Genomic DNA, 26050 nt, shown 5'->3' on the forward strand with positions numbered 1-26050 from the left:
GTTTATTTCTTTCAAATATTGTTCACAAAATCTGTCTAAATTGGTGGTAGTGAACACTTCCTTGCTGAGATAATCCATCCACCTCACAGGGTGTGGCATATCCAGATGCTGATTAGACAGCAGGATTTTGCACAGGTGTGCCTTAGGCTGGCCACAATAAAAGGCCACTCCAAAATGTGCAGTTTTATCACACAGCACAATACCACAGATGTCACAAGTTTTGAGGGAATATGCAATCGGCATGCTGACTTCAGGAATCTCCACCAAAGCTTTTGCCTGTGAATTGAATGTTCATTTCTCTACCATAAACCATCTCCAAAGCTGTTTCAGAGAATTCATGAAGAAGACTGTGCGAGGAAAATGGTGGTCACACCAAATACTGACTGGTTTTCTGACCCCCCTGGACCACCCAATACAGTAAAAGTGCACATTTTAGAGTGGCCTTTTATTGTGGCCAGCCTAAGTCACACCTGTGCAATAATCCTGCTGTCTAATCAGCATCTTGATATGCCACACCTGTGAGGTGGATGGATTATCTCAGCAAAGGAGAAGTGCTCACTAACACAGATTTAGACAAATTTATGAACAATATTTGAGAGAAATAGGCCTTTTGTGTACATAGAAAAAGTTTTAGATCTTTGAGTTCAGCTCATGAAAAATGGGAGAAAAACAAAAGTGGGGCATTTATATTTTGGTCAGTGTAGTTGCCGATATTAACTTTGGTTTGAAGTCAATTTACCAAGTTCAGTTTCCAAATTAAATTGAAAAGCACGAGTCTCAAATACTTGCACACTTGTATAAATTACTATGTGTTCACATGTCTGGTTGAGTATCGCTATGGATGGGAAGTATGCACAATGATACTGATGCTATAAAAGTTAAACAGTACTTGAAATAGTTGAACATGGCTTGCACTCTGCAGATAAAGGTGCATGTATTAAGGACAAATTCAAATCTAAATGGACTTTTGATTATGTCAAAAATTCATAACGGTTTGGTACAGGAACATGGTAGAATCAGGTTTTGTGACACCAACAAGTCTGAGTGGAATCCTTTATTCCCTGTTGCATTCCATAAAGTAAACGTAAATGGCTGTACCTGAATATCAGTTTCATATTGATAGTAAGGCCACAACAGTACAATCTTAGATCATCTGATAGGTATGGAAACAACTGCATTCTCTATGGAAATGTAACCCCTTACATCATGAGTAAAGTTGTCAGTTCAACCTAATTGTAACATAACATGGAATCTACGGTCCAAAAACAAAAACATTCACAGCATACACTTGGACTCAGTGGGTCACAGGGCATTAACATAACATGCTGTTAATCTCCCTCGGCCAAATAGTGAAAGATTCTGTAGAAAGTTACAGCCCTATAAGTTAAATTAGATTCTCTTTGTGTAAATCGTATTACATACATATTTATATTTGAAAGTTCTCAGATATTATAACTGCACAAAGCCATGTGACCTTGAAAAAATAGGTCACGGTCACCTATTTTCAATAGGCTTCTGCTCCATGCCAAGATGCCTCCACAGGATAAATTCGGTGCAGATTTCTCAATGCATTCTTCAAAAAAAGATATGACTGAATGGACAGACAGACGACAAAATGATATAACACCCTCCCGCCCGAAGCTGGATAAAAACTACAGTAAAGAACTGCCGCCTTGTTTTTCCATTAAAAAACAAAAAACACTAAAATCTACTGCTTCACATGTGCTCAGTGCAGTAATATCTTGTATATTAATTACACATAAGATATTTCTGATTAAATTAGTTATTTTAGGCTACATAGTTTTACAGTATCTTCCATTTTCATATGACCTGGTGCCTCCAGTCTATGAAAATATGACTGATAGTTATGCACTAGATGAGAGAGACACCTCATTTCATTGGATTTTGTCAGTATTGTGATGTAAAATTCATTGCCCCCCCCCCCCCCTCCCAGAGTCCATGTTACGTGGCCATAACTAGGCTGAACTTCCTCATAATGCCAAGATGTTGATCTCATGCAGAATGCAGTTAGTGATAATGTACCTCAGCCCATAGGGATTCAGAGTCCGTTTATAAAACACCTTATTCCGGGACAGAACACACACAGTTGATTCCCAGCTGCCGGTAGAAGTGCAGCGAGGTGCTCACCGCTAGAGCGAGTCATCTATTTCTGAGCGACTTCTAAACTGTCCATAAAACAGACATGAGAGTAAATAACCGCTGTCCTTTCTGCGTTCATTCTTCTGGCCGGTGTCGTTATCTTGTCATTCGTTGGAGATGGATGGTAATTTCAACTCGGAGATCTCAGAGTCTGGTGTACTGCTGCCACTGCGGTCGCTGTATGTGTCCCTACGTCGAAGACAAAACAACGCATATTAATCTGGACTGCTCCAGACGGATAAAGGGAGTAGCTGGATTAATCGATAGAAATGTGCATCGGCTAAAATAAACGATAATGAATACTTATACTGACAGTAGAAATGTCTGCATATTTCTACTCGTAGGGGGGTTGTAATTATTCATTGTGGATTTATTGATGACTTAGTGCTCAGGTAGTTGAGATAATGATGAGTTGTCATGTTGTCACGGTTCATTGCACATGGGTTGGTCTCTTTGCAAAAGTGGACCAAATACACATTGAGCAATACTCAGTGGGTATCTGCACAATTTGAGGATTGGTTTTGAAGGCCTATATAAAGGCCCAAAAAAGGCCACCATTGTTAGTCCAGTGAACGGCATCATGCCACGTCTATCACGTGAACATCTCCGGGCACTGGGTATGGTGGAGGCCGGTTTCAGCTCCAGTGATATAGCCAGGCCTATGTATGGGCTGTTCCCAACCCACAATCAGAAACCTGGTTGAACGCCACAACACCACAGGCTCTGTTGACCATAGACCGCATCCAGGGTAAAAGAGAGAGAGTGACAACTTCCAACCAGGACCGCTACCTGGTATTGACTGTTGTGACTTTGTGTTCGGCAGGTGCCATTTTCTTTTGTTAAGTTTTTTGTTTTGAAATTATTCTTGACACTTTAGATTTTTGTTTCTGTATGCCAATATCCTAAACAAATGAGTCGTATGAAAAAAATCCAGATTAGGGTTTCAAAGTAAAAATTATGTCAAAAAATATGGTCTCAAAGTTTTCATTGACTATGAGTGTATATACAGGGTGGGGAAGCAAAATTTACAATGAACATTTAGTTGTTTTTTCTCAGCAGGCACCATGTCAATTGTTTTGAAACCAAACATATATTGATGTCATAATCATACCTAACACTATTATCCATACCTTTTCAGAAACTTTTGCTCATATGAGTAATCAGGAAAGCAAACGTCAAAGAGTGTGTGATTTGCTGAATGCGCTCGTCACACCAAAGGAGATTTCAAAAATAGTTGGAGTGTCCATAAAGACTGTTTATAATGGAAAGAAGAGAATGACTATGAGCAAAACTATTACCAGAAAGTCTGGAAGATACTATTAAAGAAGAATGGGAGAAGTTGTCACCCCAATATTTGAGGAACACTTGTGCAAGTTTCAGGAAGCATGTGAAGGCAGTTATTGAGAAAGAAGGAGGACACATAGAATAAAAACATTTTCTATTATGTCAATTTTCTTGTGGCAAATAAATTCTCATGACTTTCAATAAACTAATTGGTCATACACTGTCTTTCAATCCCTTCCTCAAAATATTGTAAATTTGGCTTCCCCACCCTGTACAGCAGTTAAGATGTCACATTTAAAACTAAGGCCTAATTTTATAGGTTTTATACAATATACAACAGACTTTCTACAATGAATTTTAGATGATGCTTTACAGATAATGGAGGTACAAATATTTGCAGTTTACCGTGGAGAGAGGCGACAGCCCTTCTGCAGGTAGCTCGGCAGTTTCCCAGCTGCGGCCAACAGCAAACCCAGGTACGGAGGTGACGGTTTGATGGGCCGAGAGGTGAACTCTGGGTGATACTGCACTCCAACGAAATACGGATGATCTGAACACAGGACGAGGATGGTTTTAGCAACAGAATTCATCTGTAATTCATGTAACTGTGTCGGTTCCACCCACCGTCCAGCTCGATGACCTCCATTCTTTCCCCTTCAACGTCTTGACCGACGAAGCGGAAACCCTTCTCCTCAAAGTGACTCTTCAGCTCAGGATTGACCTGCACGAGCACGATCAGTTCAGACAAAACTGGACAAACTCGGCAGAAATGCACAATGACTCCTTTATTAAAGCAACCCCTGAATCGAAAAATGTCTGAGAATTATAATAAGCACGAGATTAGTTTGAGGGCTAAGCAGTCAGTCAGTTGTGTTGTGTTTAGACATGGGCCAGATCAAACCAAAGTAAACAGTGTCAAAAATTAAAGTTTCCCCTATCATTTCTCAAATAGGCTCATTTTTTTACCTTAAGAACTCTATTTTATGGAATTGTTTACAAAATTTCAGTATCACTTCTAGAAAAAAAGATATTACTGATTATGTAAAATTATACTTCTGACATAAATGTTAATGCACTATCAACTTGAATAATAATATTTTCTTCTTGCTTGTGTAAGTGATAATTTAAGTGTGTGAATCTGTAGGAACTAATTATTCAACAGTACAAAAATATAGAAAGGTTATGTACAATCCAGTTATTAGTAAAATATGCTCTCTCAGTTGTAATATGCATGTCAAATAAAGGTTTATGAGCATATTTGTAGTATTTTAGTTCTAGCACAGTCTTTTATTATGACTACTGAACAAAGTGACACACTACTGTCCCAGTGTCACAACATATTTGTGTTCATAAAAACTCATTTAAACATTTTTATCCAATATTGATCACAATTGTAGTTTAACATCATAGCTAAAGCCCTATGTTTCATTTAATATCAATTTCTTATGAGAACAGCATGTTTTGTACATTTGCGTAAAGTGAAAAAAAGTCAATTGTGAGTCCCTGTGTCACGCAGTAGTAATTTAAGTATTTTTACCCAAAATTTTATTTTCTGTAAACTGTAACATGTGTCACGTGAAAGTACCTACTCAGACCTATTCATACATGTATTCAGGTTTCCTACAAGTAAAATTTAAGACTTTTTAAGTCTACTTAGACCAGAATTTAATGTCCATTTCGCAGCCTATTTTGTGGCCATACTGGCAAAAATTCATAGTATTTAGGAAAATTTCTTTATTTACTCCAACGCCTTGAGTCTCACTGTTCAGTCACCTTTCACCGGGGGTTGCAGAGTTAGTGATAACTGGTTTCTAATTTCAATATAAATTGTCGGGTTGAAATGGGCGAAACTGAGTCGACTAATGTTACTTTCTTTGCAGCTTGGACATATAACCGAAATTTAAACACAACACAGCCAACAAGTTTATGGCAACATAACTTAAGACCTACCATATCAAACTTAATACCTTTGAAGATTTTTTTAAGGCATTAAATGCAGATTTGTATATTCAAAACTTTTAAGACTTTTTAAGCGCCTGCCTGAACCCTGTGTGTTTATAAATGTGAAGTTTCTATGGGATTCCTGCCACTTTTGTCAAAGTACAGACACCGAAAAACTGCGATTTAACTTCAAGAAAGCACTTAATTCTGTTAGGGACTGGTTTTAGCTATCACATTGTATGAAAATGTGAGAAATGTGGCAACTCTTGTGGTAAACAATTTACTGGTTGTCAACAGTATCATATATAATAGCAGTTTTTAAGAACAGTCCGTTTAAACCATGAGCATATATTCTGTGAGGATCACTTGCCTCAAAGCGATGTCTGTGTCTTTCATCCACGTATTCTGCGTCTCCATAAAGCCTTCCTGGAATACAGAGGGGCAGTGAGTACCGACTAACGACACGCACTGACTGAATGTGAACTGAAGCCAGGTGTTCTTACGTAATACACTATTGCTGGTTTTGAAAATGGTCCGTCTCTTCCCTAATCTCATTGTGCCGCCCATCTGACCTGGGTTATGTTCAGGCATATCGATTACCTGTCGAAGGAAAACACAAACATCTCATCAGTTCAGTGCATGTCACAACTTAAGTCACAACTGTGGGTCTGTTGTAACAAGAAGCTTACCACAGGATGCTTTGACTCTGGGTCAAATTCTGTTGAGTTGGCATCTGATTACAAAACACAAAGACATACAATTATTATTATTATTATCAGTATGTAATCAATCAGTGACCACAAATTCCTCAGCTTTTAGGAGGTAATCTATTAAGACAATGATGTCCACCCCAAAGTGTTCTCAAAATCTCGAAATAAACAAGCTTAATCATAATTTGGTCAGGAGCGTTAGGAGTGTACAAACAAACACTATGAGAAAAATCAGCATTACCTTTCCAGCCAAGTGTGTTTCTGGCAAATTCACAAACAGCCAACTGCATTCCTAGACACACACCTGAACACAAAAAGAAAGCATGAAAAAGTGTTAGCACAATATTTAAAGGATTCAAGGATTTTTTTTATTTTTTTTTTGGCATTTCCACTGTGCACTTACGTACACAAGAGAATGAGATTTCCTTTCTCAATCTGTGACTACAGTGCAAAATCAATACCAATAAATGAATAAGCATCATAATAAAATAGAATAAAAGCATCATAAAAAAAAAAATACAATCCATTGTAACTATTATTTATAGTGATTATCATCATTACTGCTGGTTTTCATCTTCAAGAGCTTGTCTGAAAACTATTGAGTGTACTGTGCTTGTTGTAAATACTGTACCTAAGAAAGGTTTTTTCTGGTTCCTGGCCCAGCTAATGGCGTGGATCTTTCCCTCAGTTCCTCTGACCCCAAATCCTCCAGGAACCAGGACCCCACTGCAGACACAAACAGGTACAGACTGATCAATGTGCTCTGTCATGTGCAGCTTGTATTAGTTTTTAATATGAGGCCTTGTCCTTACTCAGCGCTGCAGAGTTTCTGCCATGCCTCGTGGTATTTCACAGGCTCCTCCTGCAGAGTGCTGGGCTCCAGATATGCTGAGTCTATGTACTGAAGGAACAGAGACACAGGTAAGGGTTGGTGCTGGGTTGGAACAGTCACAGAGATGCTGGATTCTGCTGGATTTGGTTGTTTTTGCTGGATGGCTGTGAGTGGTTCACTAGCTGCTACTGCGCTGAAATACTGCTGCGCTCCATTTACAGCAGAAGTCCAAGCTGCAAATGTGTTTACACTCAGGCGGACGAGTGTTTCAGCATAAAGTCGCAAAACAATAGCAATACCAGTTGAAAACATGTTGTTTTATTTTGTAGAGACAGACACACACACCATGTGTCATGTCCATTGATAGTGCTGTGTTAAAATGTACACACTGGAGCATCTACCGTCTTCAGGCTTTAATGTGATCATTACCTCCTAAGTCCTAATCAGCATAATTACCGGCTCCTTGTCACTTATGTATTTTCCCAAACTGTTTTGCTACAGACTGATGGCCATCATGAGTTTCAAAAACCTGAAACTGAGTGGGTATGCACAGATATATCAGCCGGACAGTGGTTATCAGTCAATATCAGCCAGCACCGGTATTGGAATAAAAGGTGTATTTTCACCAATGATGGACAGATTTTTATGTCTTGTTATAGTAAATGAACAGAATAAATTTTTATCTCGCCCCCTGAAGGAAGGGCAAGGGGTATTGTTATTGGTTTGTTGGTTTGTTAACACTTTAGCAGCAAAACTATTGGTTTAATTCATACTAAATTGGGTTTATAGATTGCCAGTGACCCAGAATAGATGTCATTACATTTTGGGAAAATTAGGTCATAGCTGTAGTTTTTATTCATCAGTTCAGATCTATGCTGTTTTTTTTTAAGCTTCAAGTTTTTATCTGTTTTTTGTTTGTTTGTTTTTCTCATGCCTATACTTTTTATTCACTTCCCTGCAGTAATGTTTTAATGTTTTATGTAAAGCACTTTGAATTGTCTTGTAGATGAAATGTGCTATATACATAAACGTGCCTTGCCTAACATTTTTTTTATGATTTTTTAAAACTCTTCCCATTTAATTATAATGGGCGAAATATGTGCGAGGGGTGAGGTATGTTGTGCCTGGCACCACTTGTTATGTCTGAATCTGTGTTCATTCAAAGACAATGTGATGAAAACCTGAAGGACTTCAGATAGAAACTATTTTAATATTCATAATGAAGAGGTTTTTTTTAAGGGGAGACTAAGCACTGACGCCAAAACTTAACATCAGTATCAACATCTGCATCAGCTAACAGCTAAAACTTAAATATTAGTTTCAGCATCACTGCAAACGTTGTATCCCTAATTGAAAGAACTAATGGTTGGAACAGGTCTCTGCACCGCCAAAAAGGACTCATTTGTAAAATTTATAAAACAATTTCAGATACAAAATATGATGTTGTCGTTGAATGGGATGTTGTCATTTTAATATGATGTTGTCATTAAATATGATATTGTCATTAAATATGATGTTGTCGTTGTTTGTCAATACTCTGTCGTTGTTGTTTTTGGTTTGTTTGTTTATTTGTCTGATTTACCCTTTGTGTTGTTGTTGTTTTTCTGTCCACAGTCTTTTTTTACACAAACAAAACAACAATTATCAAAGTTGTTTCTATCTAATTAAATAAACATCCAACTACAGCCATGTTTTTAGCAAAACATAGACTGATACAACAACATGACAACCAATCACAGCAGTGTTTCATAAAGCAATGTACAGCCCTTACCTTAACCTCCAGTTTGTGGCTGATGGCCAGAGCCGAGTGCTCCAGAGCTTTGATAACAGAAGCGTACGAGTCCGAGAATTTGGTGTACTTCCCGACCAGAGCGATAGAGCACTGCTCCAGCAGTCGGTCCGACCTGTCAACACAGAGGCCACAGATGCCGTCAGAAAAGGCCTTCTCTGGGACTGCTGAGAGTAACGTGCGCTGCCCTGCGAGTCGTACATCATGCTCTGCCGACCCACCTGTCAGACATTTCCTTCCATTTCGTCAGCATCTTCCTCGGTCGGGCCTCGATGGGCATGTTGAGTCGGCGGCTCAGGTAGCCCACCACGCCCTGATCCTCAAGCAGTAAGGGGACTCTGTAGATGGACGACACGTCATGCACACAGATCACCTGGAAGCAGACAAGGTGGTAAGTTTACAACGGCTGAGAGCTCCGGTTCTTCTAAAAACACAACGCAGGTGGCTCAGTGTCTGTGACGTACCTGTTCTGGTTCTACGTGGCAAAACATCGATATCTTTTCTTTGACTGAGGTCTCCAGAGCTGTGGAGCAGCGACACATGATCTACGAGAAAGATTAGACCACAGGTTAAAAACTAGGGGAGTACTCTGAACACATACTTCTGCCAAGGACCAGGGTTTATACACATTTTTCAAAGCCAAATTCAAGCACTTTTATGAGTCATTTTCAAATTTTTCCACCACAGCACCTTATTGCATACCGTATCTACAGGAATACATATACTCATGATTATTTTTGTCACTTCTTATCACAATGATGTACATTTTATTATGCCATAAACATCTAAAATTATGTTTCATAATAGCAAAACGTTTAGAAATTAAAGGAGAACACAAAGTTTCATCCAAAAAAGCGAAGTGACTTAGCGTTCTTCAGACACACTCGCACCGAGACAAAAATTAAGATGAAAATGTACCCGAGTTGACCAGAGAACAACTGATAATTTTTGTTTTGGACATAAAGTTTTATTTTTCAACATGTATCACCCCTCTGTAAGTAGCTTTGATTGGACCTCTAACCTGGCAGAGTTCATATAAAAAATAAATAGATAAATCACATCACAGAGTTATAATTGCAACCACTTCAACTGAAATTCAAGCATTTTTCAGACCATGAAAACACAACTTTGAAATTCGAGCATTTTCGAGGATTTCAAGCACCTGCACAAACCCTGAAGGACCCACTCCTGTAACACAATCAAACACCCTTTTTCTATCAATGTTAGTGCCCTTGATAGAAAAAGGGTATTTGATTCCACCAAGTTTCTTTAAAAAACGGTGCCGTAAGTTTTGACATAATCCTGGCAGATGTGAGTGATTAAATAATGGGAATATGGCTGTAGTAGTACTGTTATAATGTAAGAATACTTCTCATGAGACTGAATTTCTCTAGGTAACTGTTAATTGGTAATAATAAAGCTTTTTATTTCCTTTTATACAAACACCCCTCTAGAGCTACACAATATATCATTTGAGTGTCGTCATCGCAATGTACATGCGCGCAGAAGTCACATCGCAGGTCCTCCAATGTAGGAGGTAAATAAACTCAATGTGTTCTCATCTAATTTCAACCTGGGTACCTGACAAACACTGCACACAGCGACCCTCCAATCACAATCGTTTTTAATCAGTTTGCCAAAGCAGACCACGCCCCTGCACATGGAGTGAGTTGCTGGTAACAACATTGAAAAATAGGACCAATGGTCCTGTAGCTTACCAGCCAAATTCAAAGCTTTGGGAAATGTATCCAGATGCCATTTATTCTGACCCAGTTCTGTGTATTTATTATATTACAGAAATAGCCCATGTTTTGGTCATATTCCAATCAGATCTGTAAAAAATTCAAATTCCAACTTGATATCATTGATACTGATTTATTGGATCAATCCACTTCCTATCTGTTATAATCGGAAAATTTTTCAAAGTCACACCAAATCCAGAATCAGATCCGGATCCAAATAATTTCAATACCTTGTGTTGACATCATCATACAGAAGCTGTATACCAAGTTTGAAGTCAATCAGAACTGGAGTTTCGGAGAAGAAGACGATTGAAATGTTTTCCCCATAAGCGCCCATGTTAAATTTTCCGTAAGTTTTCAGATCCAGAAGAAGATCCTGATCAGCATGTGGACATTATGTTTTGGTCATCTCCCCATCAGGGCTGGACTGTAGAAATTTACACTGGATATCATTTATATTTACTGAGTTATTGCATCACTCCACCTCATATCTTTTATAATGGGGAAATTATTTAAAGTTGCACCAAATCCAGAATCAGATCCGGATCCAAATAATTTCACTAACTTTTGCTGACATCACCATAAAGGAGCTGTATACCAAGTTTGAAGTCAATCCGAGTTGTAGTTTTGGAGAAGAAGACGATTGAAAATTCTGTAATGGACAACAGACGACAACGGACGCTGCATGATGACAATAGCTTACGGCCTGTCAGCTGGTAAGCTAAAAATGAGCAACGGACAAGAGAAAATCACCAAAAACGAAGACTTGGTGCCAAAAAGAAAAGCAACGTCAGTTATCTGGAATTATTTCAGCTACAAGAAGGATGATACAGAAACACGTCTTCTGTGTCGACAGTGTCTTGCACCTGTAGCCACAAGAGGAAACACAACTAATTTGACCGTTTATGTCAGCACCACACAGCTATTATATCCTCCTGAGTATTTTTTTATATCGCAGGGTTTAAAAAAAAAAAAAAAAAAAAATCGAAGTGTCACTTTTTCCAATATCGCGCAGCCCTACACCCCTCATATTAATGCTTCATGTTACAAAGACCTCAGAACTGTGATTTCGGTCACTTTGTGGAGACCCTAAAAGTCTTTGAGCATCTTGAGAAACTTATTCTGACACATTCTAATACTAAACTTATATAACCGGCTGATGTGGGAAGTCACAGCTGACAGTAAATCCACGGACGTCAACAATAAATGAAGCAGTTTTTTGGAGGATGGATGTGCGTGGGAGATGACTCACCAAATCAGGAGACAACCCCAGTCCTCTGAGCTCTCTGACGCTGTTCTGTGTTGGCTTCGTCTTCTGCTCTCCTGTTGCACTTGGCTGCACAGAACATACATACATGCATGGTTAAACTCAACAGCACTTGGCTGCTGCTGCTAACCAGTAGGTCACACTGTTATGTAATGTGGATCTGTGAATTCTACACATTACGTTCATGGTTTACGTCTGGATTTATGTGTGCACGAGTTACATTTACTACAGTCATTCTTCTAGACATTTCTTTCCTTATTTTTTTGCTTGTTTTGTCTCTTTCCCCTTTTTATTAACAGTACCCAAACAAGAAGAAGAAAAAAAAAAATCACAAATCAACACAAATCAAACAGGCAAACAAAATAACATCCCCCTCCACCCTCACACCCCCCCACACCCAGCTCACTCCCTCCTAGCACCCTCTATTCACACATTACTGAGATAGACCTCCAATGATGTCCAAATCCTTTCAAACTTATATAATTTATCCTTCAAAATAAAGCAAATCTTTTCCAAATGTAAAATTTCTGACACTTCCTGAATCCACATTTTCATCTTTTCAAGACTTTAATATTAGTTTTTTGGCCACTATAAGGCAGTATGACATTAGTTGTTGTTGGAAGGGGTTGAATCTGTTTATTTTTCGAAAGTACCCGAGATTATTGTTTCTGAGTCAGGATCTAAAGGGCGCTTGAATATCTTAGATAAGATTCCAAATACTCCAGACCACCATGACATGCTTTTATGACAGAATACTAAATTATGAGCCAATGTTAAATCTGGAGCCTTACATGTAACACATGTTGAGGGAGTGCTAGGACAGCTCTAATGCAGTTTAGAGTTGGAGTAAATGTATGTGTGTTTATGAATGTGCTGTTTTGGGATGAGGTCTGAAGGTGTGTTTTCTTACCTGTGGTATGAGACTGACGTGGATGTTACAGAAGTTCTCCCTCTTGACCTTAAACTGGAACTGTCTGAAGGCTTCGATGAAAGGCATGCTCTCTATGTCTCCAACAGTGCCTCCTAACTGCAGACACACACACAGACCCAAACATTACAATAACCACCTTCGATTCAGCCCTTAAACCTCATCTGTAATAAAGCAGATTCTTAAAAATATTCCACGTACAGCTGTAGTGGATTGGATGGTTTTTCCTACATGTAGAATTTCAGCTCTTGACAAACTTCTTCTGTTTGTTTTTATGTAAAACACTCTTTTATAACAGATTGAACTCAGTGTATTTCTGTCACGGAACTCAATATCAAAACAGTGGAGGAGTGACGCTGTTTCTTATTCAGCTTAGTGCACCTGAAAAGTTAGCTGAGGCTAACAGCTAGTGTTAAATGCTGCGGTGTTTTAGCATGTTTATTTTTGATAACGTAACTACAGATTATTAAGTCCATATATACTCATGACTTTAAAAAAACAAAACAAAGATGCTCCATTTTCTGAACCAGGATGATGTATTTTATTGATTCACTCAGGTCTCACCTACATTCCTTGATTCTTTCTGATTTCACCTTCAAATTAAAACTGTGACAAAACTTCAGTTCACTTGTAGCTTTGCACAAGATAACTTGGCTAATACCTTGCAGATAACATATACTTTTGGTGATAGTCTATATAATTTTTCTTCACTATAAGCATTTTTTTCCTGGGTGGTAATGAAATATTATATTGTCAGTTTACCTGACCATTAAATGAACATAACATGCTGCACACTTAATACCCCACGGCCAAATATAGTGTAAGATTCTGTTGACAATTACTGCCCTATAATTTAGATGAGACTGTCTTTCTGTAAAACTTATTACATACATATTTATATTTGAAAGTACTCAGATATTATAACTGCACAAGGCCATTTAAGCTTGAAAAAGTAGGTCATGGTCACCTATTTTCAATAGGCTTCTGCTCCATGCCAAGATCCATCCACAGGATAAATTTGGTGCAGATATGTCAACGCATTCTTCAGATTATTCGATTATCTCACTGAATCAGAATCAGCTTTATTGGCCAAGTATGTGAACACATACAAGGAATTTGGCTTTGTTTTTTGACATTGCTCTTGACATACAGTTCCGACATGAACCCAGACAACATGTGGACCTAGACATAATAATATAGACAAAAGACATGTCGCCATCTGACCTTGAAAAAGTAGGTCAAGGTCACTGATTTTCGATAGGCTTCTGCTTAATGCCAAGATGCTTCCACAGTATAAATTTGGTGCAGATATGTCAATGCGTTCTTCAGATAATGTGATTATATCGTCAAATGGACAGACGGACGGACAGATGACAAAATGATTACAATACCCCTTGGCCAAGGGGTAAAAAAAAAAACAAAACCTTAATATAAACTGTCACAGACTCAGACTGACCTCTATTACGCAGACTTGAGGTTCCACATCATCGTCATCGACAGGAACCTTCGCCTGCTTCACCACCCATTCCTGAATGGCATCTGTGATGTGTGGCACCACTAGAATGAGAAGAGTGTAAGACATATGAGTCAGAACTTGTCTCGAGGGCGAAATCTTGTTGACAGTCACAGCAGCGGTGTCTCACCCTGCACAGTCTTGCCCAGATAGTCTCCCCTCCTCTCCTTGTTGATGACTGACTGATAGATCTTTCCGGTGGTCGGTTGTTGTCTCTGGTGAGCCGGATGTCAAGGAAATCGCTCATAGTTGCCCAGTGTCCAAGGTCCACCTCCCCTCACGTCATCGAGCACAAACACCTTCGCCCTGCACACAAAACATGTTAATGATAACACGGCCAGAACATGGAGCTGGTGGAATCGTGTAATCATGGTTTGTGCTGACGTACCGTGTTTCGTTAGGGTGAAAATGTGCCAGAGTCTATGTTAATATACGGGCGATCTTAATGGCGGGTCACATGTAGAACACATGACTTTAGGATGGTGCCACACTGCTTGCTATGAGCCCTTTACCGATGCCTGATGATGACTCCACCAGTAACAAGGATGTACTTCATCATTGTGCTCTGGTTTCTGAAAGAAGAAAACAAAACTATATAAGACATTTCAAACTACACCAACTAAGATCACTGGTAAAAAGATTCTTCTCAAGTGTCTCACAGCAGATAAAAGGTTGGGCCTGATCTAATCTAGATAAAAAACCCTGCTTATCCACATTGCTCAGACAAGAGCTCTCATGCTGACCTCTTATCCTTTCACAAAATCAATCTCTCAACATCTTAACTACAAGTAGCTATGTATCTAATGTCCTGTCTGTATTTCTGAGTTTCTCTGGTTTCACCAATAAATTGTAAAAACAAACGAACAAATAAAAAAACACACTTAGGGGTTAAAATCTAAAGATCATTAATGTCACAGTAAGAAAAATCATTGAAACCTGAAGTGCTTGATAGATTTTTGCCATCAATTACTCTAAGTGAGGAATGCACCAATTGCGAAATCTTGGCCAATACTGATATTTAAGTTGACACTTGGGGCCAACAGCCTTTGCTTTCTGCTTCTTTCTTTTATTTTCATTGTTATTTCTCCACTTTCACGAAGAAACTGTTCATTACATATAAAAATAGATATTATTTTAAAGTCTTTGTGCTCAGCATCACATTTTCTGAGAAGGAGCAGAGTCAAACATATAATATAGGTAGATAGATGGATAGATAGACAGATAGATAGATAGATACTTTATTTGGTTATTGACAGCAGTTAAAACACACTGACCCAGGAGTCAACAACCCTGGTCCTGGAGAGCTTCTATCCACGCATGTTTTAGATCAGGGGTCACCAATCCTAGTCCTCGAGTGGGCCGGAATCCTGCATGTTTTAGATGTATCCCTCTTTCTCCAACACACCTGATTCAAATGCTAAGCCTATCTATCAAGTCTGCAGAAGCCTGATACTGACCATCACCTGTGCTGGAAGACGGAAACATCTAAAATCATGCAGGATACCGGCCCTCGAGGACCAGGATTAGTGACCCCTGTTTTAGATGTATCCCTCTTCCAACACACCCTGATTCAAATGATAAGCCTTCATCAAGCTCTGCAGAAGCATGGTAACGACCATCAGCTGTGCTGGAGGAGGGAGGGAACATCTAAAACATGCAGGATAGTGGCTTCTCTAGACCAGGGTTGCTGACCCCTGCACTGACCCATCCCAACAGACAACCAACATTGGAGACACAAGGTAGAAGTGATAAAAAAATAAATAAATAAATTTATGGGGAAAAACTAATCACACAATGATAAATCATTTGGGAAAGAGAAAATCATTGGGAAGTTGTTACAAAAATTGTGGATTTGTGGATATTTAAGGATTACTTAAGTACAACGACTAATTCTAAGGGAATATGTCTTTACAGGACATCATGTATATTATTATAATTAAGTAAAGTTAGGGTAATGATTGAAGAGGGCCTGCATTGTCATAGTTTACCATTCGCAGCTTTCACCACATGTCTTATTGGAAGCGCTTGATTTATACTCCTGCTCAGGCCGGGCGGGTGGTAAATGTCATGATTCTGTACAAATAAACACCCCGCTGGTTCTGGCAACAAGGATCGACAAACTAAACGCCACCACAGAATTACCGCCAGGACAACTAGCTCGGCTAGCACGCTCGGAAAACACGAGTGGAGTTCAGATATTAACACATGGAGAAAAGACACGTGTTTTCCGACTACGATGAAATTACTCAAAGTACTGTTAAACGACGGTAATGGGTTAGGTTAAAGTCTTAAATATAAAGGACATTGTGTTGACATCCTTCTCTAACTGTTGCATCAAGCTAGCTAACATGACCGCATGGCTCGACAATGTGTTCAAAATAAAAGCAAAGCTAGCAATTTACCTGCTAACAATCCTACCGGGAAATGCTAAATTTCAGCCCCCCCCATGCCAGTATTAGTTTACTTTAGTGAGATTTTAAGTTAAGTATTGACAACTGTTATAAATAAGTGCATGTCAGCGTTAAAACAGAACTTTATTGTGCTTTTCGTAACCGGAAGTCGTTAATACAAGCGTGTGTGTGCTAGCTCTGTGCGTTAGCTAGCTAGCCAGCAGCCTCAGATAACAGCATCAAATTTCAACTCACCACAGTATTCCTCACCAGAGCCGCCTCTCAAACAAAACCGTCCGCGACTACTAGATATGTTGACAAACCACGCAGCGTTGAACCGAAAAGCTTCAGAAACTGTTTGTCTCCACAGTCCTGTGTCTACAAACCGACTGTGCACGTGTAAGAAGCACGTTCAGCTGCGGTACATTCATGAACACCTACACTCACAACACTACGGCGCATTCACGGACACCTCGGAAACTGCAATTACCGGCATCACAACGTTTCATTCAGATGCGGGTGTATGGAAGTAAATCTGTGTCATCAGATTTTGAATTAGAAAAGCTACTGAATTTCTAGCACTGAATTTTTTGCACTGAAATAAAGTGTCTGAATTTATTGCATCTGAATTTTTTAATGCGAAATTTATGAACATAGTCGAATTCAGAGACAAAAAAATCAGATACTTTATTTCAGTGCAAAAAAAGTTCAGATATTTAATTTCAGTGCAAAAAAAAAAATCAGATCCTTAACTGAAATAAATAAAAACTCTAATTAAAAGAAAAAAACGATAACTAACTGAAACTGTATTGTGAGCTTACAAAACTAAAATGTATAAAAATTATGGATAAAATCCCCTTCGTTTTCATCTTTGTCAATGTCAGATTGAAATCAAATAGATTTATTTGGCTCCAGCAGTTTTAGCTGCAGCACCATACGACACTTCACAGTCTGTCATGTCTGGTCACTGGTGGTTTCCAGTCTTCTTCTGGTCCCCACTCTACCTGGAACATACAGACCAAAGCTGGGACACAGCAGCACAGTCCTGTCTGGGATTTACTTCAGTGATGAGTGGGGTCGGGTTTTTTTTTTTTTTTTTTGCGCTCACTGTGTGTGTGAGTGACAGACAGAGCAGAGCTGAATGACAGTCAGTGTTGAACTAGCATCCAGGTAAAAACTGGAGAGTTTATCACCATGAAAAGGCCTTCCAAGGCCTGAACTGCACAGTTTAGAAGAGGAGAAAAGAGGAGGAGGAGGAAAAGTAATCCAATTACAGAGGTATGGAACCTGTTAGAATGTTAAAAAACATTTGATGTTACTAGCTACAGCTAGCTGAACTGAACTGAAGCAAAGTTGGCTAATAATGGAACTGGAGATGATTAAGAGATGAGATATCTGCTAAGGTGTGGTTTACTGATGATGGACTGGGTTATATATGTTTATAAGTCGTTTATATATGTTTCTTTCTGGTTTAACTGCTGGTTAGCTGGTTTATATATGTTTCTATGTGGTTTATATACACTGAACAAAAATATAAACGCACCACTTTTGTTTTTGCTCCCATTTTTCATGAGCTGAACTCAAAGATCTAAAACTTTTTCTGTGTACACACAAGGTTTATTTCTCTCAAATATTGTTCACAAATCTGTCTAAATTTGTTTTAGTGAACACTTCTTCTTTGCTGAGATAATCCATCCACCTCACAGGTGTGGCATATCCAGAAGATGATTAGACAGCATGATTTTTGCACAGGTGTGCCTTAGGCTGGCCACAATAAAAGGCCACTCCAAAATGTGCAGTTTTATCACACAGCACAATACCACAGATGTCACAAGTTTTGAGGGAATATGCAATGGTCATGCTGACTTCAGGAATCTCCACCAGAGCTTTTGCCTGTGAATTGAATGTTCATTTCTCTACCATAAGCCATCTCCAAAGCTGTTTCAGAGAATTCATGAAGAAGACTGTGCGAGGAAAATGGTGGTCACACCAAATACTGACTGGTTTTCTGACCCCCCTGGACCACCCAATACAGTAAAAGTGCACATTTTAGAGTGGCCTTTTATTGTGGCCAGCCTAGTCACACCTGTGCAATAATCCTGCTGTCTAATCAGCATCTTGATATGCCACACCTGTGAGGTGGATGGATTATCTCAGCAAAGGACAAAGGAGAAGTGCTCACTAACACAGATTTAGACAAATTTATGAACAATATTTGAGAGAAATAGGCCTTTTGTGTACATAGAAAAAGTTTTAGATCTTTGAGTTCAGCTCATGAAAAATGGGAGCAAAACAAAAGTGGTGCGTTTATATTTTTGTTCAGTGTATGTTTCTATTAGGGCTGCATGATTTGGCAAAAAAAAAATCCCGATTTTTTTTTTTTTTTTTTTTTTTTTTTTTTTTTCCTCTAAAAACTCGATTTTCGATTTTGATTTAGATTTTTGGGTAAAACTACAAAAGACAACAGAAGTCAGCATGTCGTTTTCGTGAGCAGCCCACAATGCAAGGCACTGCTCTGACCTCAAATCTGTGATGGTATCACGTGATGAACCCACAGAAGTTTATTTTTTCTTAATTAAATCTTTATTGAATGAAATAGAGTATACAAACAATGTATGCAACAAGAAAATAACATAAGTTTGCCAGGGGGAATACACTATAATACATGTCTAAATCAGAGCAAATACTTATGTTTTTTATAGCCTTTTTGTTTCCAGATTTATCTAACGGCTTTTAAATAAAGTTCAACATCTTTCAAAAAATCAAATTATATTTGGTTTTGTGTTACAGAACTTACATTTGTGAATGAAAAATTTAGCAAGTAGAGGACTAAATTAATTATTTAATTTTTTTTTAATATATATATGTGTGTGTTGTTGTTTTTTTTTTTTTTATTTTATTTATTTATTTATTTTTTTCTGGGTATCTGGGCCCACAGAAGTGATACCAATGTAAGTCAGTGGACAGGCATCAGTCGTGCGTGCGTGCGTGGACCAGTTAATATAAGTGATCCACATGCGGTTCTGTTTAAACTGAGGATCCGTGCGTGGAATAGACTGACCCAGGACACGCTGGAGGGATTCTATCCTGGAGCTGGTGGATGTGTGTGGGCACAGGGCTGTCTGGGCTCCTCTGCTGAGGCTGATGACCCCGGACCCGGACCCGGATCGGAAGAAGACAGTACGGTACGGATCCGGGGACCACGGAAGATGAGTGATCCGAATGCAGTTCTATTTCAGTTGGCGGGATCCGTGCGTGAAGCCACGGCTTACAGTGCATAAGTACTGCGGGCTCATGAACACATTTAAAGTCAGGCCATTGCACGGAGTTCTGTGACAGACCGTTGTCACTGATAGGAGGAGGAGACTACGGAGCCCGCAAGCGCACGGCCCGCAGGCACGAGAGAGATGAAATCGATTTTACGATTTCCCTTTTTTAAAAATCGTTCTAATTAAAAATCCGATTTCGATTTAAAATCGATTAATCGTGCAGCCCTAGTTTCTATCTGGTTAAACTGCTGGTTAGCTGTTTATATATGTTTCTATGTGGTTTAATATATGCTTCTTTCTGGTTTAACTACTGTTAGCTGGTTTATATATGTTTCTATGTGGTTTATATATGTTTCTTTCTGGTTTAAACTGCTGGTTAGCTGGTTTATATATGTTTCTATGTGGTTTATATATGCTTCTTTCTGGTTTAACTGCTGGTTAGCTGGTTTATATATGTTTCTATGTGGTTTATATATGCTTCTTTCTGGTTTAACTGCTGGTTAGCTGGTTTATATGTTTCTATGTGGTTTATATATGTTTCTTTCTGGTGTTAACTACTGGGTTAGCTGGTTTATATATGTTTCTATGTGGTTGAACTGCTGGTTAGCTGGGTTTATATATGTTTCTATGTCATTTATATATGTTTCTTCTGGTTTAAACTGCTGGTTAGCTGGTTATATCTGTTTCTATGTGGTTTATATATGCTTCTTTCCGGTTTAACTGCTGGTTAGCTGGTTTATGTTTCCTATGTGGTTTATATATGCTTCTTTCTGGTTTTCACTGCGGTTAGCCGGTTATATATGTTTCTATGTGGTTTATTATATGTTTCTATCTGGTTTAAACTGCTGGTTAGCTGGTTTATATATGTTTCTATCTGGTTTAACTGCTGGTTAGCTGGTTTATATATGTTTCTATGTGGTTTATATATGCTTCTTTCTGGTTTCACTGCTGGTTAGCTGGTTTATATATGTTTTCTATGTGGTTATAATGTTTCTATCTGGTTTAACTGCTGGTTAGCTGGTTTATATATGTTTCTATCTGGTTTAACTGCTGGGTTAGCTGGTTTATATATGTTTCTATCTTTTTAACTGCTGGTTAGCTGGTTTATATATGTTTCTATCTGCTTAACTGCTGGTTAGCTGGTTTATATATGTTTCTATCTGCTTTAACTGCTGGTTAGCTGGTTATATATGTTTCTATCTTGCTCTAACTGCTGGTTAGCTGGTTTATATATGTTTCTATCTGGTTTAACTGCTGGTTAACTGGTTTATATATGTTTGTATCTGGTTTAACTGCTGGTTAGCTGGTTTATATATGTTTGTATCTGGTGTAACTGCTGGTTAGCTGGTTTATATATGTTTCTATCTGGTTTAACTGCTGGTTAGCTGGTTTATATATGTTTCTATCTGGGTTATATATGTTTCTATCTGGTTTAACTGCTGGTTAGCTGGTTTATATATGTTTCTATCTGGTTTATATATGTTTCTATCTGGTTTAACTGCTGGTTAGCTGGTTTATATATGTTTCTATCTGGTTTATATATGTTTCTATCTGGTTTACTGCTGGGTGCTTTGTGCATCTCCTCTCACGCTTTGCACACCTTCGCATTGTTTTCACATAAGTGAAAACCTGCTATAGTGAATTTATACATCCTACTGTACATGTGTTTGTGTCTCTGCTCAGTCAATGAGCCGCCCTAACCCGACCCCCAAATAAAGTGTCCAGGGTAACCCACTGATCCATGCCTCACTAATTTCTTTGAACAGGATGGTGAAGAAGATAAAATATATGAAATAACTAAAACTAAACTAAAACTAAGCATTCAGAAAAAAAACGATAAATAATAAAAACTAGCAAACCTGCTCTAACAACTAATTAAAACTAACTAAATTAGAGAAAAAAAAAGTCAAAACTAATTAGAACTAAACTATAATTAAAAATCCAAAACTGTTAGAACCTTGAGACGACGGAGAAGAAGAGACAAGATACGACAAAACTAAAATTAATCCTAAAACTAAGCATTTAGAAAAAAATTAAAACTAATAAAAACTGTGGAAGTAAATCTGTCTCATCAGATTTTGAATAATAAAAGCCACTCAATAACTAGCACTTAATTTTTTTGCACTGAAATGAAGGATCTGATTTTTTTTTTTGCACTGAAATTAAGTATCTGAATTTTTTTTTGCACTGAAATGAAGTATCTGATTTTTTTTTTTTTTGCACTGAAATGAAGTATCTGAAATTTTTTTTTTGCACTGAAATTAAGTATCTGATTTTTTTTTTTTTTTGCACTGAAATTAAGAATCTGATTTTTTTTTTTTTTTTTTTTGCACTGAAATTAAGTATCTGAATATTTTTTTTTTTTTTTGCACTGAAATTAAGTATCTGAACTTTTTTTTTGCACTGAAATGAAATCTGAATTTTTTTTGCACATAAATTAAGTATCTGATTTTTTTTTTTTTCACTGAAATTAAGTATCTGAATTTATTTTTGCACTGAAATGAAATCTGAATTTTTTTGCACATAAATTAAGTATCTGAAATTTTTTTTGTCTCTGAATTCAACTATGTTCATAAATTTAGAATAAAAAAAAATTCAGATGCAAAAAATTCAGATACTTTATTTTAGTGCAAAAAATTCAGTGCTAGAAATTCAATAGCTTTTATAATTCAAAATCTGATGAGACAGATTTACTTCCATAAAAAACTATCAAACCTTCTCTAAAAATGAATTAAAACTAACTGAATTAGAGGGGAAAAAAAGTCAAAACTAAATAAAACTAAACAATCATGAAAAATCCAAAACTATTATCACCTTGCACTCTCCCTATGCAGTACCATTTTTCTTGTCGTTTTATTCTCACAGACACTTGAACGCATCAGACCACATAGCTTTTTCTTGGTGTTTTCAGCAGGGGGCACTCTTGCTTCACCATAACCTCATTCTACAGCCCGGAGGGAAAAAAAAGTGGCATTTTCTTCATGTTTAAAGGCTTTAGGCCAGCTGACAGATAAGACTACATATTTGGTTTAGCGTCACAAATCACCCTAGTCTTTTATCTGCATTACGTTATTTCACAGCCTTACATTACATGGCTCGTCTCCAGCTGCCAGAGAGTCAACGCGACACAAGTGTGACAGTTTATTCATCGAAAATGCATTTGTTCACACCTTTTTAATTTTCTTTAATCCTCTACAAACAGCTACAACAGTGTGTGTGTGTTTCAGAAAAGAAGCGGTTTAAATGCGATCGTCAGAGCTCTGGTGTTGTGACAATAGATGGAACAATGCACCAGCGAGACTCCAGTGATAATGTAATGAGTGTTCAGATGCTACATACAGAGGCTGAATTGGTCCCTCAGCAGAAACGCTTTAGTGGTCACAGAGATGCCTTCCTGTGGGGTTACAACACACAGCTTCCTCTTTCTCTTCTTGACACAAAACAACACTTTCTGCAGCTCTGGGCTCCATATAATAAATGGCCACAGTCCAAAGTGGTTAGTTACAGTGCAGTGTGGAAAGGTCAATTGGCCGGTGATGTGGATAGCAGTATATTATCCTTATTGAGCTCTATGAAGTCCAGGTGGAGAGCACTCACTGCTCCACTTTAACACAACTAGTCGTTGGTAGTAAGTACAAATACACCATGACTGTGCATAAGTAGAGTTTTTACAAGTGTCTACTGTTCTTGGAATGTGACTATTAATTTTACTCGATATTTTAACCCTTTCATGCATGAATTAGGAGAACCTTAATCTACATTTATTTCCTGAGTGTTTTTAATTCCTCTTTAGGCATGAAAAGAACAATGTGACTGAGAATTTTCTTATGAATCTATTTTTAGTGGAGTTAAAAAAATGTCAGGTTGACACCATGCGTTTAATTTTTGAAGCAAAGAAACATGGATTTACTGATATATTATGTGAAAATTCTGAAATAAAAATCTTATTAATGCAGCTAATTTGCTGTTTTCTCACATTTTAACATACTCTAATACTAGTCATTTTTCACTTCATGGAAATAATATGCAAAAAAACAAAAAAACCCAAAACAAAACAGTTAATTTATTTTATTTTTATTTATTTTACCTTTATTTAACCAGGAAAACCTCATTGAGATTAAGAATCTCTTTTTCAAGAATGTCCTGGCCAAGATGGGCAGCAGTACATTAAACAGTTACAGACTTCCATACATAAAACAAATACATAAAAAGCACATAGACAAGTCAAACCTTCCAAAGTCAACTCAAAATGTGCTCATGAAATGTAGACAAAAGTGTGTCAGGTAAAACTACAGTTTAGTAACAAAAACAAGCAATTTATTTTATTTTTTTTCTTTTTTAGTTTAGTTTTAGTTTAGTTTATTTTGAATATGCAACAAGACAAAGTAATCTTACTTAGTCCTTAGAAATAAAACCGGTAGTAAGAGGTCATGGAAGAAAACTTAAAAAAACAAAACAAAAAGTTAGACATATACATGACTTCATTTGCACATTCTAAAAGGAGTGGGAGGAAGTATAATTTACTTAATTCCACCCCTTCAACACTCAAACATGTCACTGCAGATCAGGTTTATCTAGAACAGCAAAGTTACACCAATGGTATGAATGTCAGTGTATGGGATGGTGCATAAGTGTCCACTGTGTTGGCTGATATGGAACTAAAACAACAAAACCATGAAAAAACAACTGAACAGCTGGAGAATAACTGTCCACTGTAGTGACCAGTATGCATGAAAGGGTTAATGCAAATATCTCATTACATGTTTCAGTTTTCGCATATTATTTCATATACATCATTGTACATCTTCCTGATATCAAAACTGATTTACCTCCAGTATTTTAATTGAATGTGCAATAACTTCTTTTTACCTTCCAGCACTATTATTATTATTATTATTATTATTATTATTATTATTATTATTATTATTATTATTATTACTTTTTTTTGCTTCTGATCTCTGTTTTTACAAATCTGCTAAAATTTGCTTAGAGGTCTTATTTCTGTCTTTGTGCATAAGAAATCAATCTAAGTGAATCCCCAAAGGAACTTTGTGTTGGTAAATGCAAGTTATGCAAATTGACAGGATTTCAGTTCTGTTCAACATGTTGATGGTCATATGAACTATGTTTTCAGTTCAAAAATGTCCAATTTCATCACAAATAATGTGATATTTTCATGTCACAAATGGCCAAGTTCTATTTGAACTGAATTTACCTGAAAACAAATATTCTATTCTTTTAGATTCCCCAGTTTTTCTTACCAGATTCTCTCCTACATATCACGTTTTATTTTTACAGGTTCAATATGGAGTATGGTGCTGATCCATCCTGCTTATGTTACACCAATACATATATTAAGAATGTCACACGTCACTTTTTAAATCAACAGTTTTCTAATAATAAGCATTTTTATAAAGGAATAAGAATTCTATATTGTTATTTCCTCTTTAGTATGACGATAAACTATACAATAAATAATTCTGATCCTAGTTTTTGCACAGGGATCATTAGTGTAAACGGTGACATGGCTGCCGAGCATCAGTATGATGGGATCTGTAACAACCATGTCACATCCGTCCACTGCCACATTTTGTGTTTTTGTGTCAGCTGTTATAGTTTTAGATCCACAATACTAACATTTATGAATAAGAGGAGAATTAGCAATAGTAAGTCTATAAGTTTATTACTAATAAAGTACTGGTACTGACCAGAGCATCATGGGTAATGTCACGTCTGTCCACCAGCAAAAGTTTTCACATACACGTGCTATTCCAAATCCGATATTTCTGAAAATAGAGCTTCCACTGTCAAATAATATCAGTAGTCTGTGCACACATGTATTAGCATTATTTCAACACAGTTCTATGCATTTCTTAAAACTATTTTTTTTTTTTTTTTTTTTTTTACAAAAATGGCCACTCATTTGACCCCCTGAGTAAATTTTAGCTGCAATGTGTGTTTGTGTTTGTCTGTGCAATAACTGTTTTCATATGTTTTGGCTGTGTTCATGTTTTTAGGTGTGTTTATGTTTTGTTTTTGTTTTTATTCATGTCTTTTTGTAACTCCGTGACTCAGGGAAACGCACAAGAATGCCAATGTACCTATACTGTGATGTATCTATGCAAATAGCAAATAAAGTCTATTCTATTCTATTCTATTCTATTCTATTCTATTCTATATCTAAAAGAGTGGAACCACAAGACAAAGAAAAGATACTCCCTTTGC

General features: G+C 37.4%; 1 protein-coding gene across 1 annotated transcript; it reads right to left on the reverse strand.

Moving 5' to 3' along the window:
• Nucleotides 1-1016: 1016 nt before the first annotated feature.
• Nucleotides 1017-16997, reverse strand: ctps1a (CTP synthase 1a). The gene is given in 20 exon segments (XM_030148105.1): nt 1017-2349; nt 3850-3994; nt 4069-4165; nt 5756-5811; nt 5889-5985; nt 6075-6118; nt 6337-6399; nt 6727-6821; nt 6908-6996; nt 8699-8831; nt 8938-9089; nt 9181-9261; nt 11711-11794; nt 12636-12752; nt 14110-14210; nt 14297-14371; nt 14374-14404; nt 14406-14479; nt 14565-14738; nt 16827-16997. Coding segments are annotated over 19 exon segments (1620 nt in total). The 5' UTR covers nt 14566-14738; nt 16827-16997; the 3' UTR covers nt 1017-2264.
• Between the last annotated feature and the right edge of the window lie 9053 nt (nt 16998-26050).

This window comes from Sphaeramia orbicularis, chromosome 11 (assembly GCF_902148855.1).
Source record: "Sphaeramia orbicularis chromosome 11, fSphaOr1.1, whole genome shotgun sequence".
In the NCBI taxonomy this organism is placed as follows: domain Eukaryota; kingdom Metazoa; phylum Chordata; class Actinopteri; order Kurtiformes; family Apogonidae; genus Sphaeramia; species Sphaeramia orbicularis.